General features: G+C 38.0%; 1 protein-coding gene across 1 annotated transcript in view; it reads right to left on the bottom strand.

Moving 5' to 3' along the window:
* Positions 1 to 12353, bottom strand: part of aff2 (AF4/FMR2 family, member 2) — a 154108-nt gene that overhangs the window by 43976 nt on the left and 97779 nt on the right. Inside the window, exons 8-9 of the mRNA XM_053323996.1 lie at positions 11469 to 11529; positions 5848 to 5902 (exon numbers count right to left, since the gene is read on the bottom strand). Coding sequence (XP_053179971.1) covers positions 5848 to 5902; positions 11469 to 11529 — 116 coding nt within the window. The remainder of the gene's footprint in view (positions 1 to 5847; positions 5903 to 11468; positions 11530 to 12353) is intronic.

The following is a 12353-nucleotide window of genomic DNA, read 5'->3' as shown; positions in this document are numbered from 1 at the left end:
GAAATGATACAACACTGACACTGAATGTTCATACAACCAGTTTATTTTATATTAACTCTCCTTTTAGCTCAGTTTTGGTCTCTACCAACTCCTACCAGAAATATCTGGCTCCATAGGTGCTAAATGCTAAACTTCTTTACCGGCTAGCTGCTAACGTTGTCTGTCTGCTGTTTGCTAGGCTGCTAGTGTACAGTAAGTTTATTTAGGAAACTGAAAACTGCTTTTGGAGACAAGGTTAGTGAGGGCAATGAGACTCAACTAAAATATTAAAATTGCAACCAAATCAATAAACTGAAAGATGCTAAAAATGCTCCTTATCCATATTTCTTCTTTGTAGGTTAGCCACCATGAGTGACCCCTTTCACATTAAACAGCCATTTGATCCATTGCTACAAATTTTGGTCTTTTCATGGTATTTGTTGAAAATAAATTAGACAAATGAGATAAATATTGAACCTTGCAGTACCAACCTCAAGCTTTAAAACACTACAGCTAAAACAGACCTGTGACACATTCTCATGTTTAACATATTACATATGTCCTGCACTGTAAAAAAACACATAAACCGTACTTGTGTGGAAAAGCTGTCTAAATATTTTTATAGCCAGCTGAGCTAGTAGACATGACCATATTCCCCAGAGTGCTGGACGTATTTACCAGCTGTGACTGTACTTTTATATAAAGACAAAGCTTTTAAAGGCTGACTTTGCTCCGACCAAGGTGATCTGTCATCACGAGCTTCCAGAGAGAAAGATAGAGAGACAAAGGACAGTCATGCAATAGTAATTGGGTTGCTGTTTTTCTGTCAGTTTCTAAAGTCATTAGGAACATCTTTCTCTTTCACTCTATCTCTCACTTCCTCTCCTCTTTTTCCCCCTCTCATCCATCCCTCTTTTTCTCTGCTCTTTCTTTCAATTCCCTCCTCTCCTTCGTCTCTTTGCTCTGTGCCAAAAACATATTCATCATACTCTTCTGCTGCCCTCAGAGCGCTGTGCCACAGCATACTAATGACTGTGTGTGTGTGTGTGTCTGTGTCTGTGTGCGTGTGTGAGACACTGTCAGCATGTGTTTATATTTACGTGTTTGCTGGCGTAAATGCTTATGGATATAAGTCTGCATGACTACACTGAATGTGCTTGTATGTGTGTAATACATGCGTGTTTTGTGTGTTTGATTATGAATGTATGTGTATGTGTATGTGTCTGTGTGTGTGTGTGTGTGTGTGTGTGTGTGTGTGTTGTGTTTCACTTCAGGCTATAAAGGCTTGATAATACACCGTGCACTCATTTGCTATAAGCCTGTTAACAGCATGCACGGAAAAATGCCACTGGATTCATCTCAGCCTCTCTCTCTCTGACTCTCTGACTCTCTCTCTTTGTCTCTCGCCCGCTCTTCTCCTTTTTTTCCTTCCATCTCGCCCTCTCTTTATCTGCGCCTCTTGTCTGCGTTGTTATCAGTCTGTCTTGTCTGTCTTTGTCTTCTCTCCCTTTCTTTCTCCCTCTCTGTCCCACTAACTTATTCACTTGTTTTCCTTTTTCTCACTTTCTCCTCTGTTCATTTCAGTTACTCTCCATATCTGTCTTGCACAATCATTCAAAGAGAAAGAGACTGATAACAACACAGAAATAATGTGTGGTGGAGACTTAAAGGAGTAGCTCAACATCTTGGGAAATACTCATATTCACTATTATATACTTACTATACTATAATATACTTATTTCTTAGAATGAGATGTAAAAAAAAAAGATATGGATCTCATGTTTGTATGTTAAGTACAGAGTTGTGAAGTGAAAGACGCTATAGATCCTCTCCCACTGCTGAGATTTTGAGCTTTCGAAGCAAGAAAAGTCCAGGTGTAACTAATAATATTAATAATGTAATACAGCCATCATTAATGTTATTAATTCCACCTGTGCTTTTCCTGCTTTGACAATTAAAAATGTGAAAAGGGTGAACTTCGGACTCCCCTGCTTCTGACTGTAAAAATCCCATTCATTATTTCCATAAACAATGTTAGCTGACTCACAGCACTTCTGTGGATTGCAACAAGGTGAATCACCCTGATGAATCATCAGTCCAAAAGATTAAAAACAATGTTAGAAAGTATCTGGTTCTTTGACAAAATGTATACAGTGCAAGTCTGTGTACATAAAAACTTTGGGGGAAACGTTAACTACAACTCCCAGGGTGCATTTCAGTAAGAAACATCAATCACTGTGCTGCTAATGGTGGGCAGGAACTAGATTACGCTGTTAAGAAATCTTATTTAGCATTATACTCCTACAACATTGTGGGGCTCATAATGGACAGAACGACCATACATTCTTCTTACGTACTTTCTTCATCACAACATCTACATTATTCACAATGTAGCTATGCAGCTTGACCGCTAAGTATTCTGGTCTTATGCTATTAGTGGCTTAAGTAACCTCAAGTTGCTAGCCTCAAGCAGAGATGAGCAGTGTGCTACAGAGGTTTGGTAACCTCACGTCTTTGCATTAAGCTCTAGAATTAGGGTTAGTCTGGAGTCAGGACGTGGTAAACCAAGGTTAGCTTAGCATAGCATTCTGCTAGAAGCATGCCGAAACAGCGAGCCTGGCTCTGTCCAAACTGAAGATAATGTACTTATCAACACTCCTAAACCTATTTAATTTATGTGGTATCTTGGTTATATTAATCAATACTTATCTAGTAAAAACACAAATTTGAGTTATATATTCTATTTTTAATGCTTGACTGCCAGATATTCTTGTGTGTTATGCTAATAGCAGCTTATGTAGCCTTGAGTTGCTAGCCTCAAGCAGAGAAAAGGAATGTGCTAAAGAAGTCTGGTAACCTCACTTCTTCCCCTGTAGTTCTAGGCCAATGCACTGGAGTGAGGTTAGCTTAGCATTACATCCTGCTAGAGGCAGACATAAACCGCTAGCTTGGCTCTGTCCAAACTGAGACAATATCAACACTCCTAAACCTGTTTAATTTACTGTTTGTATCTTGGTTATTTAAACCAATACATGTCGAATAAAAACACTAATTTGAGTTTTTAGATATAGTTATGTGCTCATTTCTATTTCTTCAGCCAACCTACCACAGCTTTAGACACTGAACAGAGTTACTAACTAGATTGATAACCTGTTTTATACTCTGCTTGTTGTCATTTTACATTTTTGTTTATATATGAGATAAATAAATGATATACAATGTGCAAATTAATACGTTTTAGAGGTGTGAGTAGGCATGTTATTGATGTTTGGACAGAACAGGCTTAGATTCAGGAAGGAAGTGTGAAAAGATGGCCATCATAAAGAGGAGTGAGATGTAATTACTGTTTAACTACAGGGATGATAATACTTTCAGACACGCTCTCCTTGACGACATTCACATTCAGTAACAGTTCTGTGAATGAAAACAAGAGCTGGAGACAGAGAGGTGTACTCTGTGTACTTTCTCACCTTCACACACTCTGTTGTGTGAAGTGGGCGTGAATGTCAGATAGTCGCTTTCAGAAATTTACAGACATTGTCGGCTGTTGCCCCCGACTCCACGTTAACAACGTCAATACCACATGGACAGGAAGCAAGGGCAAGAGAAAAAAATTTACGGAAATAAAGTAAGAAAGACAAAGGAGAAGAAGACCTTGTATCCCAATTCCACCTGCCTACTTATTCTAATATTCAAAGTAATCATATATAAAACCCATGATTAAGGAAGCCACTTGCCACAGTTCTGAATGCACACTAACTATGTGTAATTATCAGATCTACTTTCAGCTTAATTATAGTAACTAAAACCACTATAAATGACCTGCCATCATTTATAATTATAATATCTACCATCATGGTAATTATACAATCAGAAGGCCAGTTTAAAGGGGGATAAGAGGAACTGGTATCTTTTCATTAACAGAAAATATCTCATGGACTCTTTGATGAGCACTGATTTGAGTCTGCGCGGTGGGGGAGGGGGCAGCAGCACGACCCCCACTGACTGCTTTGAACTCATCCCTGGCATCATTACTGCATGATGATAGTGATTAGAGGCAAGAGGGCCACCGTGCCAATTTTTCACACTAAAAAAAAACAAGGGAAGAAGAGCAGGACAAGTGCATTGCTTGTATACAGAGTGACCCGGAGTGACAAACCTGATCTCTTCAGTTAATGGACACTGACGTGAACTTGTTGAAACACCCTCTTTGGATAAAAATCAACAGGATACATCATCCCTCCAAAGTCTGTAAATATCAGACCTGAAATAGAGCGATTTTCAAATTTAGAAAATTATTGGTAGCTTTAGCTCCAAATTATGGATCCTTGAGTTATTTATCAATTCATTCATTTGTTAAAACCAGTTTTTGTTGTCAATTAGATAGCAACTTACAAATATTTTCTTGTTCTCCACAGGAGTAATTATAGACATGTACAGTGTTTCATTATGATGAAGTGATACTTTTATCAATTTCAAAAAGCTATTATAACTTGATGAATTTAATTTGTATTTAAATTACGTATTACGCAACTAAAAGGGAAACAATAAGTAACTTGTTTTCTGCTTTAACATTAACAGGTTTCATTTCGTAATTGCTTTGACTGCCAAATTTACTAAACTCTGACCATTTAGTAGCTTTTCTGGATTTTTTGATCATATCACATGATCTTAATCACCTTATCAAGTAACTCAGATTTTACAGCAAGTTTTCAGAAAACATGTGAATTTGAACATCTATAATCTCATAACTGGACATCTCAATCTGCTGAGGAAGACCATGTGATATGATGAAACGCTCCAGAACAGCTACTAAAGGTACCTTGTGGTGAGATTGTTGTCTCAACTGCTTTTTCTAAAGTTGAAGAAGTTCCTTTTCCATTTCCAAGTACTGCATGGATAAGAATAATCTGCTCCTTTCAACACCAACAACGCTGTTATTTTAAAACTCACAACTGGAAGTAATGTTTTCATAGCTTGGGGCTTGTGTGACACTGGTCATTAGGTAAACTGTAGGAACCTAAATAGGACAAAAACACTTTTACAGCCCAGCTGAGTTTATAAAGTGAAGTTTATAAAACCCTTTCCAAGTGGGTATGCTCATGTACAATTACTCTGTAAGAAAAGCTAATTTATGGGAACGTATCGCTTTGATTGTGACAGAGTTTACAGTTCAATCTGCTGGTGTAAACTCTGAGCCATACAAGGAAGTTCCTGGAGCCTTATGGGTAGTGGGAGAGGTATTTTTGCAGCAGTGTAGCAATTTATCCTTTTTTAGCCAGACTTTCAATGTAGTTTTAATGTACTTTTTTAGCCCCTCTTGATAAACCCAGTCAGTTGCTGTCGTGATTTGGTAACTTTCTATTTATCAGAAAAAGACAAAACAATTCCTGCACAGTATCTTGTTCCTAATTTTCTTTAATTAGACACGACATTTAATAAACATAACAACGACAACAACACGTCCATGTAAATTACCTGAGAGAGACCAGATGTGGATAAAATGTTACCATTGCTATAAAGAAAAAAAAAGGCTTTAAAACTAGACTAGTGTTTGGGTATTTTTTCACTTTTTGAGGCAGATAATTAGAGATGAGTTTCATAACCTTCCATTCTTTCCATACTTCATATTTAAACAACCTAATAAATACCTATTAGGGATGTTTCCTACCTCTTCCACTGATTAAATAATGAAATCATGAACAAATGAGAAGAGGGGTGAATTGGGAAAGTGGGTTAAACTGATTTCTGGACTGTATACAAGTAAGGATTACTGTGTATTTGAATGAATTATTGAAAGGACAGATGGGGGGTAAAAGCCGGAGAGATTGGATGATTACTCATAGACAGACCGCAGAGGGAGCTCACCTGTTGTTCGGCCTCTTCCTCATCGCTGCTGATCTTCAGGTCATCCTCCAACATCCTGTACAGAGACAAAAAAGGAAAGGCGTGTTATTGCAGCCGTGACCTCCCGTCTGCTCGTATTAGGTTGAACGTGGCACATTGTGATCTGCCATTCCCTTTGAAGAACCTTTCTGGCAAAGACATTAATTACACAGCAAAAGCAGCACCGGCTCATGGTAGGGAATGAGGAAGTGGACAGTGGATGGAGTACTTCGCCACTAAAAACCTACCAGATGTTCGGCTTTGAGAGCTCGGAGAGGAAAGCCAGATTGTTTTTTCACCTGGAAACTTTCTGTCTGACAAGCACTGACCTACAGCCAAGAATTCCTTGGAAACAAAGAGGACGTGCTCGGCCTGAGATCGGTCCCTCAGTCAGGATTGTACATGGAAATTTTGGGGGGCTTCCAATTAGAAAAATAACCTGCTTGTTGCTCTGTTTGCTCTATTAGTTGTGTTCAGTTTGTTCTCCCACTGCTAGAGGCACAACTCCAACATGTGCAGACTGTGAAAAAAACTAAGAAATCTCAGCCACATTCAGTGATGTTTGAGTGTACCTGTACCTGTGTGAGCTTGCATAACAAGATATACAAGACACAGTCAATAATATGACCTCTCTCATAGCATCCCCTGCTCCTTACCACACAAATTATTCAGTATTTATGTGCTGTGCATTGGCAAGTTCCCATGTTTTATTGCTTTATATAAACCCTCCACACAAACTACTGTTATTTTAAGCTGGCACTGCTATTGTTATGACAGGAGAATCCCCTAAAGGGATTTTTACTGCCTCACGAACCACTCTTGTCAGTGCTTGCGCCGCTAAAAAACACTCCCCAGTGTTGTGGTGTTTTCAGATGGGACCGTGCGAGTGGCGAATAACTGAAGCACAATAAGGAAAGCTTTGCAGATAAGCGCACAGTGCGGCACGCGGCGATGATAGATATGTTTGAATGAATGAATAATGGATTCATATTTTATTTCATAAGAAGGGACAGATGGAGAGAAGGAGATAGCGAGAGAGATGGAGATGATAATGACGGGGGAGAGAAGAGAGGAGTGACAGAGGAGGGGGGAGATGGAGACTGAATAGAGAAACAGAGAGAGGAAAAGAAGGCAAAATGTGAGAGAGAATAAGCATCTATGAGGACAGACACAGTCAGATATAAATGAGTTACAGACTGAAGAGCTTAGAAAGCAGGCCATCACATTTCTACAAGGTGCAGACGCTCTTAATTGCCTTTATAACATAAGATCCTTTTTTATTTTTCATAGTAAAGCAGAGTTAAATTACTTGCGGAAGTTTGTTTAGGAGGAGGTTAATATTTTCTAAAAGCCAAATTAAAGCTAAGCTCAGCTAATGACTTATTGCCCAACACTCCACTGTAGATAATTTCAGATACGCGCAACCTCTCACGTAAATCTGTCTCTCTGTTGACGAGCTTTAAACAAAGTCAAGCTGAACAAGTTTCCTGCCAGTGTTTGTGTTCTTGTGCACAATCAAGACTCATTTAAATCTGCTTAGAGTTTAATCGTGGCCATTCCTGCATTCTTTCCTGATGTGCTTAACGTGCTCTAAAGTATCCTCATTTTTCATCTTCAAGGGCTAAGCAGTCACAGCACCTTCTATTAAAGACATGCGACTTACTGTAGGGTTTGCATATTACTGCTCATGCAAACAGCCCTGCTCTTTCTCTGCTTATTTTTCTCAATCTTTCACCTTGCTGTGTACAAGAGGTTGTTTCTGAATAAAGACAACACACAAGTTCTTAAAGGAGCTGAATAGAGGTCAGATGCGACTACTGTGGAGTATCACTGGCTGGTCTCATTCACACTACACCATCACAAATGAAGACTTTTATTTAAAAAAAAAGAATTATAATTAGTTACACCGGAATAAATTACAGTATGATAACATACACTGTCCATCAGATGGGTTAATTAAAGAATTAGTTAATCTAGTAATTCATTTAATTTAAAGATGCCTGATTTTAAAGGTGCACTAATTAATATTTTTATGTTGACTATGGATCAAATACCAATGTGTTATGTGAAAAGTATCAATTGTAGAGAAAAACCCGCAAGTAATTATCACCAAAGCTGTAGTTTCCCTTAAAGGACCAGTGTATAGGTGTTAGTGGCATCTAGTGGTGAGGTTGCAGATTGCAGCCAATTGAGTACCACTCCCCTCACCCTGCCCTTCCAAGCATGTAGGAGAACCAAAGCTAAAACTCCCTAAAATGAGAAAGGCACTCACTAGAGCCAGTATTTGTTTAGTTTGTTCTGGGCTACTGCAGAAACATGGACCTGTTCCCTGGGGGGGAATGTTCCCTGGGGGGGATATGAAGGGGGTTTGTTACTTGTAGCTAACAAAAACGCAATGATTCTTAGTTTCATGGGATTACACACAAATTAAAACACATTTATGAACACTGTTTTTGATTTCTGCTACATCTGTTCCGCTAGATGCTACTAACTTGTACACACAGCACCTTTAAAGCTACGCAGCATATTTTAAAACGTTTAAAAAGCGTATGGTTTCGGTTTTACAGCCCCTGATTTTACTGTTTTGCTAAGTCTTGCTGCTCTCAACTTTTTTAGTCAGTTATGAGTTTACAGTTTCTGGTGTTGTCCCTAGTGGCTAAAAAAAAGTGACTTTAGATTTAAATTACCAATACAAAACAGTATTTTGACTTCTAATCTACAGTTTCCATCTGAGCTGTCATCTCTTTCCTTGAAATATCACAAGTCATTAAAATCAAAACTTAACTTTTTACTTTAGCCTTTTATTAGCTTTTTTTTCGTATTAGCTTTTCTGACAATCATCTTCACACTGTTGCACAACTGAGCTTCTACTGAACTATTGTATTTACTAATTTTTTTAATTTACTTTTACTATGCACTATTCCCACTCAATTTCACTTAAATCACTTAAAATGATTGCTATTTTCATTTACCATTTCATATTACATTAATCCTTTTTTTGTCTTTCTTTTTATTCTTTTTTTAACATTGCTCTATGCTCCTTTTAGGCCCTTTTAATGTGAAGCACTTGGTGTATGTAATTTCTTTGGTTGTAAAGCACTTTGAGCTGTAGGCTATTTTTTGTATACAATGTGCTATACAAATTAAGTTATTATTATCATGCCTTTTATAACAGTATCCTTTACACTCCAAGCAACCCATAAACTCAGCAGTTTAGTCCATTACTTTATCTACAGTGCTCAACCAGGCCCTGTTTCTGAAGTGTTTCAACACAATATCTATCATCTACTATGGAGACATCTCAGTGATAACAAAAGCAAGATCTGAGGAGTTCTCTGGGTTTCTGTTCCTACAAGGAGGTCAGACAAACAAACTGCAGAGCGAGCAAACTCAAAAGCTGGCTCCACTGGAGGATAACACTCACTTCTTCCGCTCTGTTACATACATGCTGTTGTCTGAACATCATGCGATTGGATTAGAGCATAATAAAACTCCTTGAGCAGGAAGGTACTACGCAGTATGCTCTGTATTCTCTCAAATTTAAATGCCACAAATTCTCACTTTTATTCCTAATGCACCATTACAGAGCCTATCTGAGAGGGATTACTGTTGGATGAGTTTTCCTGTAATGCTCTGACATTGTAAACATTCAGCAAAGAATATAGCAATTAGCCTCAACAGCACAATTACTCTTGAATAAGACGAGGTAGTCCTATTCATTATCCTGAGCATTTTACGCTGTTGAGCATCGCAATAAAAAAGAATAGGCTAATAGCTGCAGTAAACCAGCCGTTGTTTTTAACCAATAACAATTATTTCACCCCACTAAGAAAAAGCAGCATTTATGCTTGAGTACAAGATGGGAAAAAAATTACACCTCAGGGCATACAATAGTAATCAAAGAAATAGGCTTATCAGCTTTGGAAGCAAAATACTGTAATAAGCCACTACAGCTCCAGCAGATATCATCCTAATGGAGATATAATTAACTATTTAACTACATACCCAAAGGAAGAGTTTACATGCTGACCTGGAACTTTAATCCAACCATCAAGCTGAATTACTGCTAACTAAAGATTGCCTTCACTTTTTCTTAACTTGCAGGATTTTTGCATCATCTTTCGGTCAACTCTTTCATTTTCAGCTGCTTGTTTTTGACACTCTGCTTGCCACATTTTCTCACCCATTTTTTAAATTAGTTTTCATTAGTGTAGAAATACAGCAGGTAATAAAGGAGTTGTCATATTGAACAGATTATTAAGGGGCAGTGTGACAGTGAACAGAGCAGAAATGCTCTTCTCCAAATGCAGAAAGAAATGTGTTTAAGAAATTCAGAATGGATAATTGACAGCTCACTAAATCCTCCCAACCTAGGCTACTGTCAAATTTTCCGTTCTCGCACGACATGTATGAGGTTTACAGCAGTAGATTTGCCAACAAAAATTCTTGGTAACCTTTGAAACAAAGGGTTCTTTATTCACATAAATGGAGACAAAAACTGGGCTGTCATTTCAAAACCAGTAATGGCCAATTTTGCAGGCTGAAAAGACTGATGCTATCAGTTCTACCTAGCTAGCTAATAACCTACAGAACTAGTTAGTTACAGATTTGCCAATAAAAAATCTTGGTAACCTTTGAAACAAAGACAAAATGGCCAATTTTGCAAGGACAAATGCTATTACTGTAGTTCTACCTAGCTCGCTAATAAGCTACAGAGCTAATTAGCAACATTGCTAACATTACTGCCTCCTGCTGACTTTTCAGTGTTTCCTGCTGAAAAATGTAAGACCAGAGTTTATTGATCTAGTTTACGTTACTACTGCTAACCGCAGTGTATTTTATTATTATTATTATTATATATATACATATATAGATATAGTATATATATACTTACAATTGTTTTATTAGTACAACTTTTGTTTTTTTTATTAATAGGCTAACGGTTTAGTTTTTTCTTTTCTATCTAATCATAAGAGCAGATAAATACATAGTTTACTCCATTCCTTACACTTTTGCTCATGTGGTTTTGATTTTAGAAAGGTTGGGGAAAAGTCAACAACCTCCAAGCTATCTCCAAATAACAGAGTATCTCTTTTACTAAAGCCCTCACCACCTCAACATGTGGAGAAATCCTAAATTTGACAGGCTTGCATGTTTAGTTACGGTTGCAAAGCTATGATTGGACGGTTGCTGTTTGGTGTAGGGGTTTAGCGAGCAGTCAGTTTTGTAAAACAAAATCATTAAGCTTGTTATGGTCAAAGAGAGAATAAGTCAGTTTTGTGAGGTGGATTTACACGCCAAGATTTCTGCCTTTCCAATCTCAGTCTGCCATGAATCCTGCTGTACAGCTCTGTGAGTGAAGTGGAGTGGGCTGCAGCCAGAGATGTTGCAATACGCTCCTGGCTCACGTTAAATTAATGTAGCTGCACTTTCCCGCTCTGATCCACACAATCTTTTTTTCCTCCTACCAGCACTGAATTTCATCCAAGAGTCAAGCTTAATTTTAACTTGAGGCAAACACAGCAGCAGCCGGTCAGAGACTCTCTGTTTATGTGTGTGTGTGTGTATGTGTGTGTATGTCAGAGAGAAACAGAGATACTCACGACTTCTGCGGTGCAGTCGGTGGTTTAGCAGCAGGCTTGTTAGCTGACACAGTACATCGCTCTGCAACACAATAGAGGACATTTAAACATCACTGTTTTGCATATGTCTTTGGTTGTGTGTGTGCGTGTGTTGATTAGTGTTTGACAAGGAGCCAAACTCATATCACTGTAGATGCTTATTACTATTGTCAGAATGGAAAACATGTCACTCGTCTCTTGTGCTATTATATTAGTCTGTGTGTGCATGTGTGTGCATGTCTTCGCTTTGCTTTGGTTATAGAATTTTGGATTAGAAACACAAATCAAATATCCGTTTTGCTACAATAAAATTCAAACAGAGATGTTCTGCCTGACAATAACTTGAGGTGATGATTTTTGTTTCCAAGATAAATATATAGACTTTTGAAAACACTAGGCATTTCAGTGGGTTAAAATATTCTGGTTCTTCTTTTAAAGTCAGAAAAGAAAAACTTGCTGGCGGGGAAATATTTTAGCTTTATGAACATCACAAACATCTCACAGCAAAACAAGATGAGAGTCAACAAAAGAGCAACATCTTCAGAGGAGCTTTTGATGATCTGACACCAACACTGGCAGTCATAAATATGTACTGAATACTGTACAATATAGGCTGATATGATGCCATATACCATGATATGATAGAAATGTGTCAACCTTCAGATAGCTGTGTGGTCCCTTGCTGGATTCATAGCATTTTTGCATCTATGTTGTGAATGATCTTAATGTGCCAGTTATTTAAAGGGGCAGTCCACCAATTTTACACATTGAAGATCAGTTTACTGTTAGTGAGGAGCGATACTCAACCTTGGAACAGTCTTATAATGTCTCACTGGTGATGTAGTTTGTGGTTTCTGGGACTTAATT

Source organism: Scomber japonicus, chromosome 8 (genome assembly GCF_027409825.1).
Source record: "Scomber japonicus isolate fScoJap1 chromosome 8, fScoJap1.pri, whole genome shotgun sequence".
NCBI lineage: Eukaryota > Metazoa > Chordata > Actinopteri > Scombriformes > Scombridae > Scomber > Scomber japonicus.
This window is presented reverse-complemented; position numbering and strand designations above follow the sequence as displayed.